The following is a 24,388-nucleotide window of genomic DNA, read 5'->3' as shown; positions in this document are numbered from 1 at the left end:
TGTGGGGGGCATGTTATACACAGGTGCGTGTTTCACAGGATTTTACAGTATACAGTACCTGTATATATAGAATACAAAGCCTTTATTGTTTCTCTTAATGGCGCATATGCAGCAAAATTGAGGTTATGAAAACATAAAAGACAACCAATAATAAAATAACAATAATAATGACAAGCACTAGTAACTGCAGGATGAGAATAAATGTTCCCATTTTCGATCCCCATAACCACAGCTTCATGACGCATCCGACATCATTGCCACGGTTGTCTTGGAGGACTACTTTTCTAATTTTGTGGAGCTTTTTTTTTTTTAACAATAAAATATTCCAATGTGCTATATATAGTGGTGTTAAATGTGCTAGAAATGTCGATTTTAGGTTAGCTTTCTTGTCATCCCTTTGTGAGTATGATATATTATGGGTACTGATTTAGGAGCGACTCTGCAATATTAGGCACACTAGTAGCCACGCAAAGTTGGTGCTAGCTAGCTGCTTCTGTATAATACAGAGCTTCCCTCAACCTCCGACTACCTGCGGTAGGTGAATATTTTTGGGACTGTCTTGGTGGGTATCCTTCTTCTGCTTTCTTTTGATGGTTGTCTCGGCAGTTGACTGTGTTGCGAAACCGCTTATCTCGAGCCTTGCTAGAATGAGGTTATTTTTCCTCTACAGGGCGTCCAAGTAGCTTGAAATCAACACAAACCGCAAACTCGTACCCCTCCCAGTCTTTCCATTGGAAATACAAAATGAGCCGCCATGCACATGGTCCCGTCTCGATCATATAATCACTCAGCCCTACGTACATTACCCTTTGGAAGGTAATAGACAAGGTGTGGGGTTGTGGGGGCTACTGTATAGGGTCTGCCAAAACCCCCAAATTTATTTATTTATTTATCTATAACATTTATGTATGTATTGTATGTATCTATGTATGTATGCACGTATGCATGCATGCAGGTACTGTATGTATGTATGTTTTTGTTGGGTTTTTTTTTGTGTGTGTGTCTTTCTGTGCGGCCCGGTACCGTACTGGTCTACAGACCAATGATAGGAGACCACTGCATTTCGGTATTCACAAAGCCAACCAAAATATTGAAAAATAAAAACACATGGTCAAGGATAAGGGCGGCACGGTGGTCGACTGGTTAGCACGTCCGCCTCACAGTTCAGAGGTCGTGGGTTCGATCCCGGCTCCGGCCTCCCTGTGTGGAGTTTGCATGTTCTCCCCGTGCCTGCGTGGGTTTTCTCCGGGTACTCCGGTTTCCTCCCACATTCCAAAAACATGCATGGTAAGTTGATTGGATACTCTAAATTGCCCCTAGGTGTGATTGTGAGTGCGGATGTTTGTCTCTGTGTGGCTGGCAACCAGTTCAGGGTGTCCCCCGCCTACTGCCCAAAGACAGCTGGGATAGGCTCCAGCACGCCCCGCGACCCTTGTGAGGATAAGCGGTACAGATAATGGATGGATGGAAGGGTCAAGGATAATAATGGAGATCAACTGTTGGTGAAACTCCCATATTGACCAGTTTTCTTTGAATGAATTCTTGGTTTTGAGTGGACTATATTTCGATTAAAGTTTTAGATTGAACGTATATGTGTCAACTAAATTAGTCCTAGAATTTTAAAAAAATGTCAATAAATGTGAATCATTAATTGATCACTGTCTCAGAGTTGAATCATTTCTTTAATGCTTAATGGGCCGATATGATGTTTGAAGCCGCAACTTTCTCTTTGCTTATGCTGTTGAAAAGAAATGCCTACCTACATAATGAGTCCCAATTTGTTCCTTGATTACGTACAGTTTATAGTTAATGAAGGACAAGTCACCATCAAGTCACCATAAACTGCTTTGCATTAATACATTATAAGACAAGCCAATTCGCAGTAAAATATCTAGACAGCAATTGTAGCATTTAATTGCACAAGTGATGTATAAAACCCTCCTATATGTTGTGCTATTAAGGTTGTGTAAGGAAGACATCCGAATGTCCATGAATAATGAGCCCTGTCAGATCATTAATGGTCACTTTAACGCACGATATATGTTTATTGACTGGCTGGAGTGTAATAAATGTGATGAATGATTCATTAGGATGCAGCATTTTTGTATTGTGTAATACCGTTTGTATTGTTGTTTTATGTTGGATACCTTATGGGCTTGATTTATTAAGATACCAAATAGTGGACACTATATTACATGTTCACTCACTAACAGATTGTGTACACTATTGACATCAAGTGTTAAAGTGATAGCCGTATTTAAAAGAGGGTTTTACACTTTAGGTAGGTCTAATTGTTTTCAGCATGGAACACTTGGAAGAGCACCTCAAGCGAAAAACGAAGTTTAAAGTAATGGAATTGGAAGTTAGTGGAAGAGTCAAAGAAAAATAAATCTTTTGTTCCGATAATTTGAGGGAATCCAGCAATATCAAAAAAGCCATGTTTTCTTTGATTTAACCCTGGGTGCGTGTTAATAGGTTGTATCTCTCCATCCTGTGTAACATTGTGTTTAAAACTTGGGACAGCACACCTGAAAATGTTCATATTCTTGAAAAAAAATCTGTTTGCGTTGACTTCCGCTTTAAAGACACAAATCCAGCCATGGAACTTCCTCTTAGGTTTGATGAATGACATTGCGTGTGCTGAATTCATCTGTGTGTATGTACTCTTCCCAGGACGCGCAAAATGAACTGAGTGGCAATATTGGCCATTTTGCAGGCACAATCCTGTGAGTGCCTGGTTAGTCGATTGGCTTCCACATCTGTTTACACCCATTTTTGCATGCATAAACCTTGAGTAAGTCTGGCCTTGTATGTGTTGGAAATATGAAATGTGAAGGAGTGGGAGCAACAAGATGGTGATACATCACTGTGTTCCAGACCTTAATCAGGAGTCCAGCTTGAGGCGTAGCTGTGCGCTGACCCTGTGAAGTGACTTTGGATCAAAAAATTGTTGTTTTTTACTCTGCCATAGCAGCAGTGTGACTGTAATTAGTTTGGTTTTGATACTGTTAAGACGGAACGTCCCAAAGACTTCTTTGCCCTTCTCCATCAGATCAAAAGACATAGTATGACACGAGAGGAATGTATTTTAAAATGAGTTCGGATTGACATTTGTTCAGCTGTGTTTAATAGCTGAAAGTGTAAAAAGACATTTAGATAAAGACGACAGATGCAAGGGCATTATTATGTGTTGTGCATCTTACCTGACAGCCTGCCAATCTGCAACTGGGATAGCATGTATTTAACAGATAGAGGAATATACATTTGTGATATGTTGGTGTATTTGTCATCATTGACAATGTGTCTTCTAAAGCTCAGCACCCACATTAATCAATTATTTAGTGAATGATCAATGCGCATCAATCAATTATTTAGTGAATGATTAATGTGCATTGATAATATTTCAATTCGCGGATGTGGGTGTCACAATAAAGATTTAGATGGGTGTGTGTCTGTCAGTGGTGAGTTTTCAGGGCCAGAAAGGTCTTCTCTGTTGACCATCATCAGAAACAATACAATACAATACAATGCAGTTGTATTTCTATAGCGCATTTCACAACAGCTACAGCTGTAAGAAAGCAATTTACATACGACAACAAAATAGCAATAATGCAACAAGTGAAATCGATAATTTAACACAAAACACTATATACAATAGACACTGGGAAAACAGCCGAAAATGTGTCAGTCTCAGGTCAGATCAAAAGCCAACGAATAGAAATGTCTTCAAACGGGTTTTAAACACGGTAGAGAGTGGGCTTGCCTAACATCCAATGGGAGGTCATTCCAAAGGGAAGGACCAACGACAGAGAAGGCTCGATCCCCTCTGAGGCTCCGCTTAGTCCTCGGCACCTCGAGCAGCGCCTGGTCCGCAGACCTGAGGCTGCGGGATGGTGCGTAGGAGTGGAGGAGCTCAGAGAGGTATGCCGGGGCGAGGCCATTTAATGACTTAAAAACAAATAGAGGATTTTGTCGCTTTCATGTGAAAAACGCATTTGTCCATTTTTTTTTCCATTTTCATTATTTTTCACATTAATGCTGTCTGTAACGCAGAAACACCATTCACATAAAAATAACAAAAATGGGAAAAAAATGAACATATGGGCTTTTCCCAGGACATCGATGATTTACAACCTGAATTCTAATAGTTGTTCCATGAGATTGCATACATTTATTCCAAACAATCTATTTTCTTCGTTTTGTAGTGTTTTTCTGGGTTGCATTTCTTTCAGTACGTGTACATGGATGTTCTTTTTTTCAGCTTTATCCTCAATGTGCTGCAATGTCAAGGTTATCTGCCCATGGCCTTCAGAATTTGCAGTGCTATATTAGAAACTGTATAATCATTACAAATCATTAAAAATTTCTTGCTATAATACAACATAACATCACTTTTTAAACAATATTATATAAATAGAAATATACAGTACAATGTACACATGTGCATGCTACGTAGGCATTCCTAAATTTCTATACTTTGCGAAGATGTCTTTGTATTTATTTTTAAATTGTCTTATGTTTAGGCTTTTCTGCACACCTATTCTTAACTTATTCCAAAGTTTAACTCCATGAATACTAAAACAAAAGCTCTTTTTGTTGTGAGTGTATAGCGAACCTTGTAATTTTGTTATCGCCTTAACTTATAGCTCCCCTCCCTTTCAGTAAACAATGCCTGTATATTTTCCTGTAATACATTATTTCTATCTTTGTAGATTATTTGGACAGTTTTGAAATCAATTAAATCAATGAATTTAATAATTTTGGACTGTAATGAATAATTTATTAGTATGTTCATGAAAGTTATACTGTGTATTGTTCTGATGGCTCATTTTTGAAGAATGCGCAACGGTTGTAAAGAGCTCTTGTATGTATTTCCCCAGATCTCTGAACAGTACTTCAGATATGGTAATATCATTGAATTATAAAGAATATAGAGTGGTTTATAATTCAGGAAGTATTTGGGTTTGGATAAAACAGAATTGCTTCTAGATAGTTTGGCTTGTATGTGTTTTATGTGGTTTCCAGCAAATTTTGTCATCCAAAATTACCCCTATAAATGTATTTTCATATACCCTTTCTAAATTTATACCATCTGTCAGTACTTGGATTGTTTCAGATTTTTTTATAGTTTCCAAAAATCATGATTTTACTTTTATTTAGGTTCAGTGATAACTTATTTCCACCAAACCACTTTTTTAATTTACTCATCTCTACTGTCAACAATGACATTAGTTGCTGCAAGCTATCCCTAGAAACCAGAATATTTGTGTCTGCGAAAAGGATGCATTTTATAGATTTTGAGATGATACAAATGTCACTAATATGTATGTTAAATAACATTGGTCCCAGACTCCCATTACTGACCCCTGTGGGACGCCGCACACAATGTCCAGGCATTTTGACTTGATATCCATCCATGTCCACAAACTGTTGCCTCCTCTTCAAATAGCTCCTCACCCAATTCAGAACAACCTTTCGAATACCATATTGTTCTAGTTTAGTTATTAATATTGTATGATTTATTGTATCAAATGCTTTTTTTAAGTCAATAAAGGTCCCAATCACAATTTTTTCTTGTCCTATTGAGTTAGTAATTTCTTCTATTCTGTTAATGCTAGTGCTGTAGATCGATTTGCTCTGAATCCGTACTGGCTATCACTGAGTAATTTATGTTTTTCTATAAATTTGCATAATCTTTCATCGAACAGTTCCTCAAGAATGTTTGAGAATTGTGGGAGCAAAGAGAGAGGCCGATAGTTTGTGACGTGATGTTTATCACCAGTTTTGAACACCGGTATGACTTTGGCTATTTTCATGTTATTGGGAAATTTTCCAGTTTGCAATGACAGATTGCAAATGTGAGCTGGTGGTCTAGATATACCATTTATTACCTTTTTAACTGTTTTCGTGTTAATGTCCTCGCAGTTTGTGGAAGTTTTCGTTTTGCATTTGTTAACATCTATAATTCTCATCAACAGGAGTGAGGTACATTGAGCTTGTATTTATTGTGATAGTTACATTCTACAATTAATACCTCTGAAGGTATTATTCCTGCTAGGACTATGTACTTTGTTCCCCCATTCTGTGTCCGTCCCATTTGTACAAAGCAGTGAATTGTAAAAATGGAGGATGGTCCAAAAACGTCATGCTAACAATTAAGATGAGTAACTAAATCAATCCCTCATTGTTGCATTGATATATCTGCATTTCAAAACAGCTGACCACTCTGGGTATATAAATTATAATACATAATAGTATAAATATAAGAAAGTATACTAAAATGTGTCCTGTTAAAGCACTCCATACTGTCATATTTTAGCATAAATGCTAACTGTTTTAGATTGCAGTGCATTCAGCCATGATGTGAATGGGTCTTGCATAAAAATGTACTCATCGCTACATGCTGTTTTTCTTTTGTTGTATTTTTTATTTCATTTCCCCTCTGTTTAGACTTGTTCTCTAACACCTATTGCAGTTTGATGTAGCATACAAAAGACTGCTGAAGGTTCTATGCCTGAATTTGCTCATTATGGTACACCTCTAATTGCAAATGCTGTTAGATGTATAAGATGTTGTGCTCTGGATTGTTGCGTCTACTTTTATACCACCGAAATAAAAAGATAGTTTGATGAATTCCAGGCCTTCTGGGCTTCACAGCTACACTGAGGAAAACAGTAAAAGGTTATGTCAATTCAGAGCTAACAGATTTTGCTCAGTATTGAATTGTAAAACATTATGTTCGTGTTGACTTACCTTTCATGGACCTTCATTTCTGTTCTCTTCAAAGACATGGAACTCGATGTGCAGGAGAGGTTGCAGCTGCAGCTAACAATGGTGTGTGCGGCGTTGGTGTGGCCTATGATGCTAAAATTGGAGGTGAGTGACCCGTAATAATTAGAATTCTGAGATATTCTCTCATCTTTCATTTATCACATCTTCTTTCAGGTATGGTCACGTAATGTCGAAATAAATTCGCCAACGAATAATATGATAATGAATATACGAGAATTATCAGACTGCAACAATACTGGGATGTGTGGACTTTAAATGCCCAAATGTATTTTTTTTAAATAAAGTCTATATTATTGTTATATTATATCAGGAGTGTCCAAACTTTTTCGTTTGAGGCCCGCATACAGAAAAATGGAAGGATGCAGGTACCACTTTAAAAATAAAAACGGCTCTCTATCTCACTGGAATAGATCCAGATCTGCATTTAACAGCAGTTGAATCCCATCTCCACATTCAGAACCAAAAAAGAGCAAATTGTAGTAAGTTGACCTTCATGAATAAGCCATTGAACAGAAAGTGGGCAAAACGATTTTTGCCTTGAAAATTTAACTAACATTATTCAGCACAGTTTAGAACATAAATTATTTTTTTAAAGAATATGTTCTCTGCAGACGGCCTGCATAGAACTAATTATTGAAACAAAGTGTTTGGGTGGACTTCCCCTTTAACACCCATTTTTATTTATTGGCTTTCAACACAGCATGAGAGACTGCCATTTCTTTCCGGACTTATTTGTTTTTAGCGATTTTAAGTTAGTTGTTGTAGTGTTTCTAAATTATGTCATGTTCAAATGTCTTGTCCTATATTTGATTTTAGTTTATGTACAGCACTTTGTTTCACCTGCGGCTGTTTTTAGAGTGCTCTATTAAAAAATTGAGTTGAGTTCCAAAACACACTTCACATCTCAGTAGATATTAACTCAAGATATTCTGTACACAGCATTCTGTAAAATTTCATCAGGCAAACCATTATAGTGGAATAGAATCTGCTTCGTGGTGCTGATTGACCTGAAGCTGTGACCTGAATAATATGTTCCAGCCTCAAATGATCCCCATCCTAAAACTCTTAATTAACTGTACGGACATTGTTTTAATCCTTTAGGGGCCAGAGTTTTTCAAATAAAATATTCAGTTTTGATGTTTCAAAAGTTTGTAGCTTGAAAATGGTTAGAGATAAAGGCATACTGTAAATGTTGCCTGTTGCAATTTTGCTTCTTTGGCGCTTAAAGTGTGAAGTAACTTTTGTATCTGCAATACAAATGTTAATGCCAACATTTGTATCTGCAATACAAATGTTAAGAGAACTTAACTACTGTATTATAAAGCTAAAAGTATAACGACTTGACGAATGATTCTCAAAGTGCGGTATGGTAAACAGGCTTCCTATAGTGTTACACAAAAGAATCGCAGCCTGAATACAGATCAAATGTATTTAACTTTTAAGTTCAATAGATTTCCATGTAATCATTAGGACCTGTGCCTTTTTTAAACATTTAGTTAAGTACAATTTGTGCATTTGTGCTTTGGCCTACTATTGCTACTTAATTTAATATTGATCATAATGGTGGTAATTAGCAGAGCTGGGCTTTGCCTAACTGTCACGAAGTTCCTGTCTACATATTTAGTCGACCCACGTGGTCCCAGTCCGTCCCTCGTCAGCGACAGCCAATCGGCGTCGAGAGCTTAATGTACACGTCACACGCAGGCGCCGCATAAGCAGACACGCCGCCAAGTAAAGAAAAAATATCAAATATAAATAACAGACAAACATACGCATAGCGTGGTGATCGGTGAAATAAAAACAATATGGGGCACATGTCATTGCGTTTGTGGGGCCGAAAGGTATACAACACTGTTTTATTTTATATTTATTAGGGTGCATGTCAGGACCGCGCCACCCGCGTGTGACATGGAACCGGTTAAGTCTTATTCTCTACGGCGTTTGGCTGACTCGGACCGACTGGGACCACGTAAATATGCAGACGGGAACTTTGTGACCGTTAGGCTATTGCCCGGCTCTGGTAATTAGAGAGCTAAGCATTTTTTTAGGTGGGCAAAGTTCAAGAACCACTAGACTAGACCAAGGCTGGTTCTAGACAGGCATGTATGAGGGGGCAGCCACAAATCTTGAGGGGACATTGTGCTCCAGCACCTTTTACCATGTCTAACTGACAAATCCACTTACTTGGATGTGGGTACACTAAACAAGTGCCAACTTGTAAAGCACTGTGGTCTCAAATGCTTGGCACACTTATTTAATTGTGGTTATTGTTGTTAGACTAATCATATATAAACTCGGGTTAGAGTTAGTTGTATGTCATACCCTCAACCTAAACTGACTGCACTTTGTCAGGCCTTTAACCTAAGACCTTCATAACTTGGAGGTCCCTAAGAAGACTAACTTCTTTTGGTATAGCTCTTAGGGTCACTGAGGCACTCAAACCTCCTGACCATGATAAGGTGGGTGGCAAGCCCTCAGAAAGATGTTATTTTATTTTATTTTTTTTATTTTCATAATACCCGTAGAAGGATGCTTTTTTTGGTTGTTGTTTTTTTTCCATAGGTATGACCGTCCGTGTAAGTGTGAATGGTTGTCATTCTACTTACAGTAAGAATGCCTTGTAATTGTCTGGAAACCAATTCAGGGTGTAACCTGCATCCCACCAAAGTCAGTTCGATAGAACAGGATAAGCAGTAAAAATAAATAAGGGATGGATGAATGGATGGGTATTACACTGAGCAGCTATCAAAAAATATATGGTTGTGATGGTTTGACCTTGGAGTCATAGTTTGGTTGATCTCCAATTTGACTTTTGGCGTGCTTGACTTTGCACTTGCCAGTGTATTTAAAATGATTTATGAATATTTTTCGAAGCTTCTGAAAAAGTCCTGTAATGGTTTGAAGAATTGATTTGTTGTAAGTTTCGGCATCACATGATGTGCATGATGATAGAAGCCAGCCTGATGCTGCATGCAGGCCCCGAGGAATTTGAATCAGCCTCAGTACAGATGTTATTCATAACTCTCCTTTTTTGTCTTCGTTACCATTTGTCTCCCGATGGAGCGACATATTGGCCCTGCTTTGGCAGGAATTAATCCTCTGTGAATTTGTTCGTGTCCTAAGCGCTTGCTAACGAGCTGCTGTGTTTTGCTTCTGTATGTACACGAGTACAATAGGGGACACTTTAACGGTTGTGTCCTTGCTGAGCAATGATAAGTGATAGTTAGCTCGATTAATTTTTGCTCCCACCTCTCTTTTTCTTATGCTAGCACACACATTCATCTGCGGTACTACATCCTACCTCTGACTTAGCGACACTTCTGGGAACTCACACAGCAGTGTTTGTGTCTGTGAGCTGCAGGAAGTAAAAGAGAATTGTAACAACTGTGATTATGGTTACTGCTGCAACACAGTCGGCATATAATGATGACCAAGTAAACATCTTTTCCATGCATTAATTATTATTTGCTACTTGGCATTCAAACTTTTGCAAGCCGGATAACCTCCTGCAGCGAGACTACTTATCTGTGTGCAGCCCCGCTGGAGCGACTCAGCGGGTTGTCTGGAATCGATTATTGAAGTCTTAATGTGGATGTCTGTCTTGTCTCAGGTCCGCGGGTCTAGTCCCAGTAATAGACTTCATTTGAAGGTGGTTCATTTCACACCTCTCTACTGCCATTAATGTTCACTGAACTGATCTGAGGCCGCTCACATCAAACGCCCAGGCGCAGGCGTGTTTAGTTGTGATTAAAGGTGTCATTTTGGTGCTACCCTGTTGCAGGCTTTCTGAACTCTCATCTTATTTTTCAGTTGGCTGTCCGTCAGATGTGTGAGCACATTTACAATGTGTGCTCGTTAAGTGGACATTTTTAATTTTTCAGATCCCACTTGTTTGTTCCTATTGTTGCATACAGTATTAGGGGGTTGGTATTTTCACTGATGAGATTTCCCTGCAATGTCAGACCATGTGTTTTCCCCTCCGTTTTGAACCTTCTGAGGCTGTAATTTATGCTGCTGTTCTCTTGCCTCCATCCCTCCCATCTTTAACCGCTGACCTAATATGAGCTGCTCTGTGTGTGCATTTAACAGGAGTCCGTATGTTGGATGGGGAGGTGACGGATGTGGTTGAGGCCCACTCTCTTGGACTCAATCCCCAATACATTCACATATACAGTGCCAGCTGGGGCCCAGAAGATGACGGCAAATCACTGGACGGCCCTGCTAAACTGGCCAAGGAGGCCTTCCAGCAAGGAATCACCAAGGTCAGACCATCATTTTGGACTTGTACCGTAGTTTTTTTTCCATACATTTTAAAGATGCCTGGAACAACAAGTACAGTATTTGTTCTCTGGGATGTGCAGACCAGCTATCGAAATACTGTGATATGAAATCAGGGTGACATCAGACCTGTGGGATCCAGTGTAATCCATCAATGAAAAAATCTGACACTGCACAGGGCTTTGTGCTCATGTTTCCCAAACTTGTAGCAACCCTTGGATCCCCAAAGAGAGTCTCGACTGATGTATAAGGTGTCTTTAATTTTAGTTGCAGCAGCATCATCAGGTTCACCATAGCACCGTGAAAACTGTGTGCCAGGGTATACACAAAACATAAAACAAGCAAGTTACCATACAGTCTTCACAATACAATCCTTAAAATTTGTGCATCAATATTAAAACATTAAACAAACACTCATTTACTCAAAGCATTCCATATACACTGATACAAAATCACAGGTACAATATTTCAAACCAATTAAAGGAAAAACCAACAAACATACCTCACTGCGCTCACCAAGGATGTTTAATGTTAAATGATCTTCTCTTCTGTTGTTTAACACAGGCGTCAGTCACTTTTTGAGTGCAAATGAAGCATAGGTCAAGATAGAGCCTGGAGATCAAACTTTGTGGCTCATGCTAAAACAAAGCAGCTTCCTAATTACTCACACCTGTGTGGCTACCTTCACAGGTCTCCCTCTTGTGGAGCTACGGTGTCACTCAAAGGACAAAATTCAATCACCAAAGCACACACAAGACCCATACACATTTATCACAACTTCACACATCAACCATCCGAAACACATATAAAACAGAAAAAAAGCGCTCTTCATTAAATTCTTATATTCATAGAAAAAGACAATGTAAACAAAGTCTCTGACCAGCCATCGCAAAGTCTTCAAGCAGTCATAATAAAAGGCAAAACAGTGAATTTATTCTGAAGTGCTGTGGGCAGTACAAACGATCGATACGTCGCTGTCCTGTGAAAAGCACTTCTGTCCATTTTTTGCAATTCTCTTATTTTTACGTGAATGGTGTTTGCACGTTACAGACATCGCATTAACGTGAACATTTTTTTAAAAATCCAAAATTGGACATCCCGTACGTGTTTTTCACAGGGCAGCGACGAATAGCAACTGTTGTGTCTTCAGTGATGCCAACTTAACAACTTTGTCACTATATTTGGTAACTCTTCTGACTCCTTTAGCAACTATTAAAAAAAAAAAATTTTTTTAAAAGAGCACCTTGCAGAAATATCAACAGCGGTCCCCACGTTGGCAACATGCTCATTTCCTGCATCGTGAATGGAACAAGGGCATTAAACAGTTAAACAGTATAATTATAATTGATGCCCACTGTAGGCATGCATTTTATGAATATTGATTAAATAATATGTTTATTTGTAAAAAGGGTAGATGTAATTTCATGATTACCGTTTATAATTTTGTTTAACATTTCCTAATTACTACATAACAAGACCGATTTTCCCCCCTTTGGTTCTTGAACAATGAATCCTCATATTGATGTTCTCCCGGTTGGACTAATGTAACTCTCTCTACACCTTCCTCAGTCAGTCTTCTGTAAAACATTTCTAGCTAATCCAAAATATAGAAGATATACTTCTAACTAGAACTAGCTGGCGGTCCATTCCCCCTGTTCTTGCATCCCACCAATGGCTTCCAGTCAAATTCAGAATAATCTACCAGATCCTGTTGATTACTTACAAAGCACCACATGACCTCACCCGAGCTCTGAGTTCCTCATTCCCCTCCATAACCTCTATTAGATCCAATCCTTGAATTATTCTAAGCGATGCCTAAAAACTAATTTGTATTGTCAAGCCTTTGTGTAGACTTCCCTTTTTGTTCCTGTGTTCTGTTTTATTTTATTGTAGTTGAATACTCTGTGTGTCATGTTTGCATCTTTGTGCAATTTATCTACATGTTTGTTCACTTTAACCTGTGTCTCAGTTTTGCATCGTATCTGTCTGGGAAGCGCTTGGTAACTGTGTGTTTTAAAAAGTGCTATATAAATAAAGGTTTACTCAATTTTACACCACGTTTAAACAATCGTATTAATACATTCACTGCTTTATACAAAACTTTAAATTCATATTGAACACAATTGCTGTTAGCACGGAGTTGCCCTCGACAACCACATGGCCTGTTAGAAAATGAATTGCCCATCCTCACATAATATATCCATGCAATTACTACTTCAAAAAGTGGATACCAAAAATGATGGTGTACAGAAGTGTTGTTTTTGTTCACTCCGCAATTTTTGACAGTGAAAATGCAACAAAATTGCATGCATGTACTGGCCCGAAATGTACTGCATGTGGTAGCTTTGTGAATTAAAAGTTGAGGTTGTCAGTTGTCCTTTAACTAGTCCTTGAACGCTGGGGGAATATTATCTCAGGCTAATATTTTTTTTCCTATTTTGTAACAATTTAAGGGTGCAGGAAAAATCACTCATGAGAAATGAAGCATAGAGCAGCAGTCATTGATGCAGAACAATAAATGAATTGGAGCACTGCAGTAATTGGCCTATAAATAAAATAAACAATTCCGGAGGGTTAGGTGGAAAACTTTACATTTCAGCTACCCAGTATATAAATAAAGCATTCAATCAACTAAAGCTGACATTAACGCTTGGTCTGACAGGCTGCTATTATGATTTAATTCATACAGTTGGTCAACAACATTTTTTTAACACAAGTCTTACCTTTATTTGTTGTAGTATTTATTTCTTGGTCCTAATTGCCTCTCACCAGGTGACGGTTAACTTTCTGCTGGGCTGGGGTTTTCACTTTATATCAACAAAATACAGTAAATCTAGAAAGATATTTCTAGTCAAGGCTAAATGTTATATTAAACAAAAACTAAACTTGAAGCATTAGATTTGTTATGGCACATGGCTGTTCATTGATTATTCCGTACAGATCTCAGTATTTTAATTGGAAAGTATACAGCACAGAATGAAGTTTGTAGTGATTAGCTGCACAATATATCGGAAAAATATTGATATCGCGATAATGGCCTATGCAATATGCATATCGCAAAGACATGCAATCATTTTCTTGTGCAATTGTATGCTTTTATCTGAATTTGACCAGTCGGATGCAAACTGTGATGCACATCGCCACCCAATAGTAGGAACATTGTTAAGGAGAATTACAATTAATTTGCTTAGAACTCATTGAGCATGCTTATTCTGCTGCATGAAAAAAAAGTACTTCTTTCATTTGATAATAGAAATGCCATTTCTTTAGGTACATGTTAAAAATTGCAATAATATCGATATCGCTATCGTCAACACCCATATCGCATGTTTTTCCAATATCATGTAGCCCTAGTAGTGATGGAATTGGTGGTAGAAGAGGCAAACAATTTAGTTACACAAAAGAAAAGTCCGATCATTTTGGGGAAGCCAACAACTGCATAAAAGCCACATTTTGTTTGTTTAAACACTGTGTGAATTGCGGGTATCCTCCCATTCTGCGAACAAATGCATTTAAAACACACCCCAAAAACTGCTCGAGAGCCCAGCCGAGAACTCGAATCACCTGAAAGAAAATGGAATGGAAGTTGGAAGGAGTTACGTCCTAGTATGGCATGACTCCTGAAGGTGACTGCCTCTGAGTCAGCGCATAGATCATTCAGAATATCCAAAATTGTGTTGCTGAATAAACAATGTCATTGTTTATTTTTGGCATTGAAAGACTGTTTACCCAAACAGAAAAGTTCTCCCCACTATTTCTCATTTTGCCTGCACTACGCTGGCACTATGTGGTGTGCTGTTGCTTTGTTCCTGCCTTTCAGACACGGAATTTAAAGACGTATAGTCAGCCATTGCAAATTGTCTCAGGTGTGATGAATCACAATGAGCATGCTAAATTTGTCTATATCCATAAACTCCTCAAAGAACGCGTCACTACTGCTAATTCACAATCCTGGTTGCACCCAGCTAGAAGATCAGCTTCCCCATTTGTTTGCATGGGCAATCAAGTTTGTGCCTGCGTTTGCTTTACATTTAGTGAATCACACCTTCTGTGTCCGGCCTTTCTACTTCCACTCTAATTTAATTGCATAGTGTATTTACTGTATTATATTTCATAATGGGGCGGCACGGTGGTCGACTGGTTAGCACGTCCGCCTCACAGTTCAGAGGTCGTGGGTTCGCTCCCGGCTCCGGCCTCCCTGTGTGGAGTTTGCATGTTCTCCCCGTGCCTGCGTGGGTTTCCTCCGGGTACTCCGGTTTCCTCCCACATTCCAAAAACATGCATGGTAAGTTGATTGGACTCTCTAAAATTGCCCCTAGGTGTGATTGTGAGTGCGGATGTTTGTCTATGTGTGCCCTGCGATTGGCTGGCAACCAGTTCAGGGTGTCCCCCGCCTACTGCCCGAAGACAGCTGGGATAGGCTCCAGCACGCCCCGCGACCCTTGTGAGGATAAGCGGTACAGATAATGGATGGATGGATTTCATAATGTCCACAGACTGTATTGTGTGTTTCTTTTTCTGCTGTTTTTAAAGGGCTGTTACATTTCACTCGGCCACATGTCAGTGCTGCCATAATCCACTTGATTCCTATTAGATCGTTCCGTTTGGATTTTGTCGGGCTGCACATATTTTCAACCAGACTATTACTTTTTCTATTGTTATAAACCGAGGCAATAATGTGTTTCACAGCTGCCCATCTGCTGTCTAGGATTTTTTGTGTGCAGGTCACAGGTCTTAGATTTATTTTCTCAACAATAACATTTTGAGTTTGTCATCCGAACTGGGGCCAAACATTTTCTCTCTTTCTTCGATTGCGATAAAGTCATTTTTTGTAGATTTCATTCCACTGTAAAGACAGTAAATTTGAAGAACATTTATCTACACAAGAATGTCAAAGTATTGGAAATGGTTCCCAGTATGATGCAGTGCCATTCTCCACCACTGGAAAGTCACCGATGAACCAGTTATTCCTTAATGACTTTTTTGTTAAATTAGTAACGCTCTGCTCGTGTTCGTCAAAACTGAGCATTGTATATCTTTGTAAAGTTTGAATTTTTACATCTCCAATTGAGGTAATAATGTTGCCAGTCAATGGATGAGTAAGAAGACAGATTATTGAAACCCGAACAGCTTTTATGTTACATTTACATAAAGACTGTCAGAAGCAACTGGAATGCACCGTAGCCCAGAGTCAGTGCATCACATTAATTGTGTGAACACAGTCAGCGATTCTGTGCTACCTCTTATCTTTAATGCTCAGCATGAATGTGATTTTCTGGGAAATTGCCATCATATAACACATGAGTAGATAAAATTGTCTTAAAAAGAGAACCAACATAAATAGCTCAAACAAAAAGGACATTTTTACAAAGGTTATTTCAAAGTTGTGGAGCGCTGACAGCAGATGGCCGAGTTCCCTCTGTTTTATCCCATCATGGCCAAAAGGAACAGAACTGGTCTATAGTCCTGCAGCTATTCCGAGCTGCATATGGCGAGAAAGCAGGCCATCTGTGTGTGAAAGGGGAACACCACTCTCTATCTTTAGAATTGGACATTTCAAAAACTGATTCTGAAAATCCAAAGTAACCAGTGCATGAAGGCAACAATCGAGATTTATCTTCTTATCTTATCTTTATGTAGCTCAGACTGAGAACGCTACATAGCCAGCTAGGGCAAGATTAAATTCCTGGTGTATCCTGAAATAATGCACTTTTTAAACCGACATAGTATCTAATTTGTTACTTCAGTCATATTCATATTATGAGACATGAATCACCTGCCGATTGTTGGACTGCTTGTAAAGTGCACACTCAATGAGATTGACTGGGTGATATATTGTTTGCGCTTTATGAGACTGGAACAAAACAAAACAGGCTCATAGGCAGCTATCGTTTTGGCATTTATCTGGCCTCGAAACATTCATCTTGAGTATAATGTCATTGTGTTTTCCTTTTCATCTTCTGTTTTAACACGGTGCCTAACATGAGAAGATAAAAGTTGTGGTTTTACAGCTCATGTTCTGAAAGACAACATGTAACTAACAAGGCATTTGAGCAGTGAGACATAATCTGCTGTCTCTCGGTCCCACATAATTACTGTTGCGCAGACATGTGGAATTATGTGTTCATTCTTTCGTTACCTCAGGGACGGGGTGGACTGGGCTCCATTTTTGTGTGGGCCTCGGGAAACGGCGGCAGAGAGCAGGACAACTGCAACTGTGATGGCTACACCAACAGCATCTACACATTGTCCATCAGCAGCACTACACAATCTGGAAATGTGCCATGGTACAGCGAGCCCTGCTCGTCCACCCTCGCGACCACCTTCAGCTCTGGAAACCCTGGGGAAAAACAGATAGTAGGTGTACACTTGTCTCCTGTTTGGTATTGGAATGAAAGGCAACAAAAAAATAACTGTATAAATGTCAAAATGATGCATTTGTGTTTCAAGTTGTACGCTTACAGAGCCCAAATCAATCCTTGTTTAACGTTGATTCGCATTAAGGGAATCTCTCTGCTGTCAAAATAGGAGTGACGGATGTGTAACACACAGGAAGCAAAGTTGACAACGACTGAGAAACCGCAATGTGCCTCCTTGGAGCTATACCTGTCAAGAAATGCTTGCCTCTGGGAAAGGAACAAATAACTATCAATGCTCTCTAAGGAGAGGCATGCTGCAGGCAGACAAAACATACACTGGTGTCCTCTTTTGTTGTTTTTTGTACTGGTAGCATTGGGTTTCTCTTTGCCAGAGACCACAACATTTTTATTCTTGAAAAATGACAGTAATAGTACATTTGGCAATTTAGTTTGCCTGACATCCCTTCAAAGTTTGGATGAACAAAATCTGAGCTGTGAATATTGACAGATGGTTGGAATACATGGTTCTGGTGAGGATAAGCAGTACAGAGAATGGATGGATGGATGGATGGATGGATGGATGAATAGAAAGCCTGTTTGATCAATGATTTCTTCTCATAGGAGACACTTTCTTTGCCATTTGAAACAGCTCCCAGACACAACCACACACACAAAGCCGTAGATGCACAACACACACGCATTTGCGTGTCATACACGAGCAAGAAACAGTTGTGTGCCGTCCGGCATGAATATCGATATGAAATTTTGTCCATATTACCGGGCCCTATAGTGCAGAATAATTTAAACCATACAGCGTCCTCCATAATTATTGGTACCCCTGGTTAAAAGAGGAAAACCCAACCTTTAATTCAAGTGCATTCATTAAGAAACAATTATTTTACATCAAATCATGTGTGCCACAATTATGAACCCCCTGATGTTAATACTTTGTAAAACAAGTCACGGCCACTGGTTTTGTGGCGAATCAAAATATGAATCGCCATTGCATGATGTGGTGACGTCGCAAATTTCAGCCCATCACATGAACAAAAGCTTTCACATATGGACAAAATACAGTATATTGTGCTTTACAACAACACTTAAACATATTTACAATTTCAGATATACCACTGGATACATGGATTGTGTGAAGCTTGGGGTAAAAATGTTCCCGAGTGGCACGCAAAGCTATCATTCATACTCAATAGAGAGCCCGGTCTCATTCGTTTGGCCTTGCAGAGTCACCGGTGCGTCATCCTCACTTTACGACGTCCGAAGCCTTGTGGTGGCCACCCCAAGTCGACAGCCGGTGTAGTGCTGAGGTGACAGGCTTCGGCTCGAGACCTCACATTCGAGTAAATGGCCCCGGTTAAACACGCCAGCGCTTATGAAAAATTTTACCCCAAACTTCACAATTTCATCCATTAGTAGATATGAAATTGTAAATATGGTTAAATATTGTTGTAAAACACATTTATGCGTCCTGAATTTTTGTGACTTGAAAGTAACCTGTCTCACTGGCTGTAAAACCGGGAAATGGGTGTGTGCAGAGTTCCTTACCGCATCGCTTAAAAAAACGGCAAGCTCAGTGAGCCAAACAGATGACAGTGACATCCCGGCCCCAGTCAGCCTCCGTTTTAGAACCACCTCGGAGGAGGTTCTGAAGATTGTAACCGCACAGCTCGAAAAAGTGTAGTGAAAAAGTGACCACGTCAAGGCCGTTCCAGTGTGGAACTGTTACATTGAAAAAGCAGCTTATGGTTCCATTGTTCCGTAGTTCCTGTAGGCACCAAGGCTGCCTTTCTTAGCCCATCTAAACATAAGGCCCTTTTCCTTGATAAAAACTTTCATAAAATGTGTCGGGTTTTTTTGTGTCGTCGCCCCTTATTTACATTTGTGATTAGTCAAAACAAGTGGAAGTTTTTGAAAACGTCCCTATTGCTTTTGAATGTCCTAACCTTTTAAAATGGAGGACATGAACATCCTTCTCGTGCACATCTTTGTCCAAATAAGTCACTTCTCTTCTTTGAATTGAATGTTGTTTGTGCGTCGCTTGATAACGCTTCACCATTCTGTGACCAGTGGAAACACATTAGTCACATTTCTTGAATTCGGAATACTGCACATTACCATTCAAATATTTGGACACAGTTTCTCATTAGATAATATGAGTGAGTGACTGCCGATTGTTTGATAACGTTGTCGTCTTGTGTGCACTGTATAACTTTTCCAAAGCACAAAGAAGCTAAATACGTTTCTTTTTTTAACTACATCGTTCTCATGTAAAAAATTGCTTTCATAGTCTTTAGTTCTATGGCTCCATTGCTAGACACACGAGGATGAAAAACAAGCTGAGTCTTCCATTTTCTTTTCTGTTATTCATTGCTCATAAAAGGATCTTTGGTTCCCTGGCCTTCAATGTCTAACACTCAACATCTTTCACTGTGAATTTCCATCACACTTAAGTGGAATACTCCATGTGTAAAATTGAATGTGTCTCTCCATTTCCACATCTGTCTCGAAGGTGACAACAGACCTCAGGCAAAAGTGCACTGATTCGCACACAGGAACGTCGGCTTCAGCACCACTCGCTGCCGGGATCATTGCTCTGGCACTGGAGGCCAAGTGAGTTGAATCACTCTTCTTCTACAACCATGGAGCCAGCCCTGTGGCCAATCAAATGTTGTTTCATCTTACAGTGCTTAGTATGCAGCACCGCAGGCTCAGGTAAATGTGAAAGTGCACATGGAGTCGGCCTAAATCCCAGCTCAGTTCTTCCCCCAGCAAACGGATCTTTTCAAGATCACTTAATTAGCCAGACAAATTAGTGACTTTGTCCCACACAGACTTTAGAATATCTTGCAGCTGATAGTGATGTGTTAAACTAGAGAGTATCTCCTGTTATTTCTCATGCTGATTACCACATTACTGCCAGCAATTGTAATGTAATCACGAGCTTGTATTTTGTCATATCTTGAGCATATTACGTTTTCTTATCTACATAATGTTTGTAATTCCCATTGTAGCAATTAGCTGGCATGGTTTTAGCCGAAACCCTGAAAAGCCTCACACGGCTATTTTAGTACAGTAGTAGGCAGCAGGAAAAATCAAATAAAGATGTTTTCAGTGTGCTGCTGCGCTACTTTGAGCTTTCTTGTCAGGGCAAAAAAATACAAAAGAGATAATCCAACCTTCAAGCATTATTGCCCACTGAACAATGGAGTGCACTTTTATAACACTTTATGCTCATCCAATAAATGTTAGATTTGTACATTCTAACTGTAAGAGTGCTGTCAGACAAATTTCAACAATTTATCTTCAAATGTTAAGAGTCCAAGGAAGAAAATATCAAAAAGCATCTGACATGCCTGGAGTGGTAGATCAGTTTGTTTTTATTTTGAGTGTTCTGCCACTCTCTGGCATTTTTCACACTCAAATCAATTTTTGTTCTTATGGCAGACCAATAATCATATCAACGTCAAAGTATATCTGACCTAAGGTCGAGTTCCTGTGAAAGATCACATCCAGCATGTTTTCCGTGAGTAACATCTGATCGATGATGTTTGTGGGTGCTGGGTTCAAAGGCCATGCCTGTAATTTGTTATTTGTCAGTGCTTTACGAGAAGACATTTTTCAAACTCTGATCTCCTGGCGGGGACTACAGACTGTCATCTGTGACACTTCTCTAGTTTATCGCGCTGTAATCTCATCTATAAATTTGCCCGACATGACAGATAGATTCATTCAACAGGAAGTGTTTTGTCTTTCTACTGTTCCATTACTCCATCATTCCCACCTACACTTCTTGCTGAAGTGACATTGAAATTATGGGGGATCTTGTCAATTTAACAGAATGAGATGTGCCGCAGTCCTATTGTATGATATTTTTTGACAGTTATTAGCTACTTTACAGTAAGTCACAAGCGTTCCTGTTGGGCCTTTTCATTCAATTTCTTTATGCTTTACAGAACATTAAGTGTAGTTTGTATAGTATAAAGACTACTTTTTGTGGCCACCCTTCACCTCAGTAGCAGTCATTAAAAAGAAGTCTTCTAGACTAGACAGATTCCTGTTTTACTGACAACTGAAGGCCATGGTTTTACTTCAGTGTTAAAACCGTACTGTGAAACTACGTACTGAGGCTAGTTGTCGTGGTTAATGGACATAATCCTCAGGGCCCTTTCTTCGCCTTGTTATAGTATTCTAATAACATTCTGCCTTTCCACTGGAACATGCTGAATTATATTTCAGCAACGGCTACAGACCTTTAAGCATTTTTCACCTTCTTTTCTTTTGCTATATAGTTGGAGGTCAGCGAGGCCTGACAGCTCATAATAAATGATGGGAACTAAATTACTCCTTCCGCTGTTGTGTGGCATGAAGATTAAATGGTCTCTTTCCCACATCTTGGCAGTATGAACCTGACCTGGAGGGACATGCAGCACCTGGTGGTGAGAACGGCCCGTCCCAAACATCTCAGCGCAGGAGACTGGAAGACCAATGGAGTTGGACGCAGAGGTAGTACTGACTGCACTTGCTCGTGTACTCTGTTATTTGAACAAATGCCTCAATTATTTGCACTTTACTGCAATCCTTCAAATGAGGTTACAGTGTACCGGTATTTGTGCTTTATTTTATTTTTATTCCATTTTATTGTGTGGTCTATATAAAATCTTTATTTTAAAAATAAATGGAAAAAGCTTCCTAGATAATTGCCATTAAGTTAATGTAATTTGAAAGATAAATGCGATCTCGAGGTATATATTGTAATAGGGCTATACAGTAAAATTACCTGTACCGGGATATACATTTTTGCCGATTTCATACACCCCTAATCCATGCACATTTTGTGAAGGTGTAATGTGCTTCATTATCATCTCTAAAGCAGTGGCATGATGGACAGGTGGTTAGCACATCCGCCTCACGTTTCTGAGGTTGGGGTTTCAAATCCGGGCCACGTATTATCACTAAAGCAGACCAATTGCGTGTTTTTGTATAACCAACCATTTTTCCTTGTTTATGGGCTCAGCACCCTTCCCCGTAGTTTACTCAACAGTCTCAGCCAATCAATGAGGTGGAAAAGTAATGCCATCAATGTTTTCTTCTCACAGTGAGTCACTCATACGGATATGGGCTCCTGGATGCTGGAGCAATGGTGGCTTTTGCACAAAATTGGACCAGAGTGGGGCCACAGCATCAGTGTGTTCACCCAATGCTCACAGAACCAAGGTGAGTGTTAAAGACATCAGTCGCCATATTGCCCCTCAGAAGTGGCACGTTTATTTGCGCGGACATTCACCATTAATCTGTCATGTCAAACCTGCAGAGACATCGGGAGCAGGCTGATGTTCAGTAAGAGCGTCGATGCCTGCTGGGGACGGCCTGACTACGTCAGCTCTCTGGAGCACGTTCAGGCTCGTCTCACTCTCCTCCACAACCAGAGAGGCAAGCTGGCTATTCATCTCATCAGTCCACTGGGCACACGCTCTACCCTCTTGTTTCCCAGGTACACAATGGAACACTCTGCACACTGGTTAGGCCAGTTTTTTTTCACTCTGAATTTCACAAGTGAGACAGAACAAACCCAGAATGTGTGGCACAGGGTCCCGGCAGGAGCTGGAAATCCGTGCTTGTTTTGAAGTTTTGACATCTGCTTGAATGTTTTTGCTCAGTGTTTTGCAGTGCTCAAAATCATAACCGCTGCATTTTACAACAAATAGCTATTAAATGAATAGGTTGGTTGGTTTGATGGTAAAATAGTAATAGGCAAAGTAAGTACTGAAATACAATAATTAGAATAATGAAATATAATCCTATAATAAAGGTTTACATATTAAGATAAAACATTGAAGTACAAACTAAACACATTTTTTTCCCCACTGCTATTACAAAACATTATTTGTTTTGACAGCATATTATAATAGTTTTAATATGGCTTCAAATCGGTATTTGCAGCGTGCATATACAGTACTTGTATGTGTATGTACATTTCCACAGCTGTAAAGGGCTACTTTAAAACAAATACTTTATTGAGTGCCTTTAACTCATTCACTGCCAGACATTTTCAGACCCTCTTTTACCCTAACGTTTGAAATTTAAAAAAATATATATAAATAAATTCCTGGGATTGAATGGCTGGACTGTGAAAAGACAAGTTAATTCGTCAATGGCAGTAAATGAGTTAAAGAGGAAGTCAACCCAAACTATTGTATTTTTTAAAGAATATGTTCTATGCAGGTCCACTAGTTGAAACAGTTGTTTGTGGAATATGAGTTAAGCAGCATCTCAGGGGGCGGCCATTTTGTCACTTCTGTCAACTGAAAATGACATCATAGTTGGTCAGGGTTCGGAAAACGACCAATCATGGTTCAGCTTCAGAAAACAAGTGAGCTGTGATTGGTTGTTACCTGAGCTCCGATCAACTGTGATGTCAATTTTAGCCGACAGAAGTGACAAAATGACCACCCCAGCGAAGGCTAAAAATAGGTGCATTAACTCTTATTCCACAAACGTAATATTTATCAGAATGCCTTGTTTCAACTAGTGGGACTGCATAGAACATATTCTTGAAAAAAAATATGTTTGAGGTTGACTTCCCCTTTTAAGTGCCTTAAGAACATTTTTTATGATTAGTTTCTTATTATGCATTGTAATTCTGGAAAAAAGGGTGGATTTTAAATTACTTGTGACACTCGTCAAGTAATCTTTTTAATGAAGGTTCTGAGAATGCTCACCACCAAAAAAAACGTAATGTGTTGCATAGTTATCTTTTTGGGGGGGATGAGTTGCGGCAGGACTCGATAATTTGCAAAAATTTGTCAAGTTGACTGTAATTATTTGGAATGTTTCTGTTGAAAGTTACCTGCAAAATATTGGAAACATTCAGAAATGTTCCATAGGACTAATTAAGGTATAATCATATTTGGTTTATTTCCATTTAGTACTATATATCTCTCTTT

General features: G+C 39.2%; 1 protein-coding gene and 1 long non-coding RNA gene across 2 annotated transcripts in view; one reads left to right on the top strand and one right to left on the bottom strand.

Moving 5' to 3' along the window:
* furinb (furin (paired basic amino acid cleaving enzyme) b) overlaps nt 1-24,388 on the top strand; it is a 93,111-nt gene that overhangs the window by 59,924 nt on the left and 8,799 nt on the right. The window contains exons 7-13 of the mRNA XM_086028646.1: nt 6,788-6,876; nt 10,882-11,054; nt 17,215-17,427; nt 19,954-20,054; nt 21,844-21,947; nt 22,541-22,658; nt 22,756-22,935. Coding sequence (XP_085884772.1) covers nt 6,788-6,876; nt 10,882-11,054; nt 17,215-17,427; nt 19,954-20,054; nt 21,844-21,947; nt 22,541-22,658; nt 22,756-22,935 — 978 coding nt within the window. The remainder of the gene's footprint in view (nt 1-6,787; nt 6,877-10,881; nt 11,055-17,214; nt 17,428-19,953; nt 20,055-21,843; nt 21,948-22,540; nt 22,659-22,755; nt 22,936-24,388) is intronic.
* On the bottom strand, nt 6,464-11,719 carry LOC147148395 (uncharacterized). The gene is made up of 4 exons (XR_015086517.1): nt 11,573-11,719; nt 11,200-11,377; nt 6,754-6,864; nt 6,464-6,662 (listed from the first exon to the last, which is right to left on the bottom strand). It is a non-coding gene; the product is annotated as an uncharacterized LOC147148395 (long non-coding RNA).

Source organism: Filicampus tigris, chromosome 4 (assembly GCF_054856515.1).
Source record: "Filicampus tigris isolate MCC_2025a chromosome 4, RoL_Ftig_1.0, whole genome shotgun sequence".
NCBI lineage: Eukaryota > Metazoa > Chordata > Actinopteri > Syngnathiformes > Syngnathidae > Filicampus > Filicampus tigris.
The sequence above is the reverse complement of the archived record's forward strand: the minus strand, read 5'-3'. Positions and strand labels throughout refer to the sequence as shown.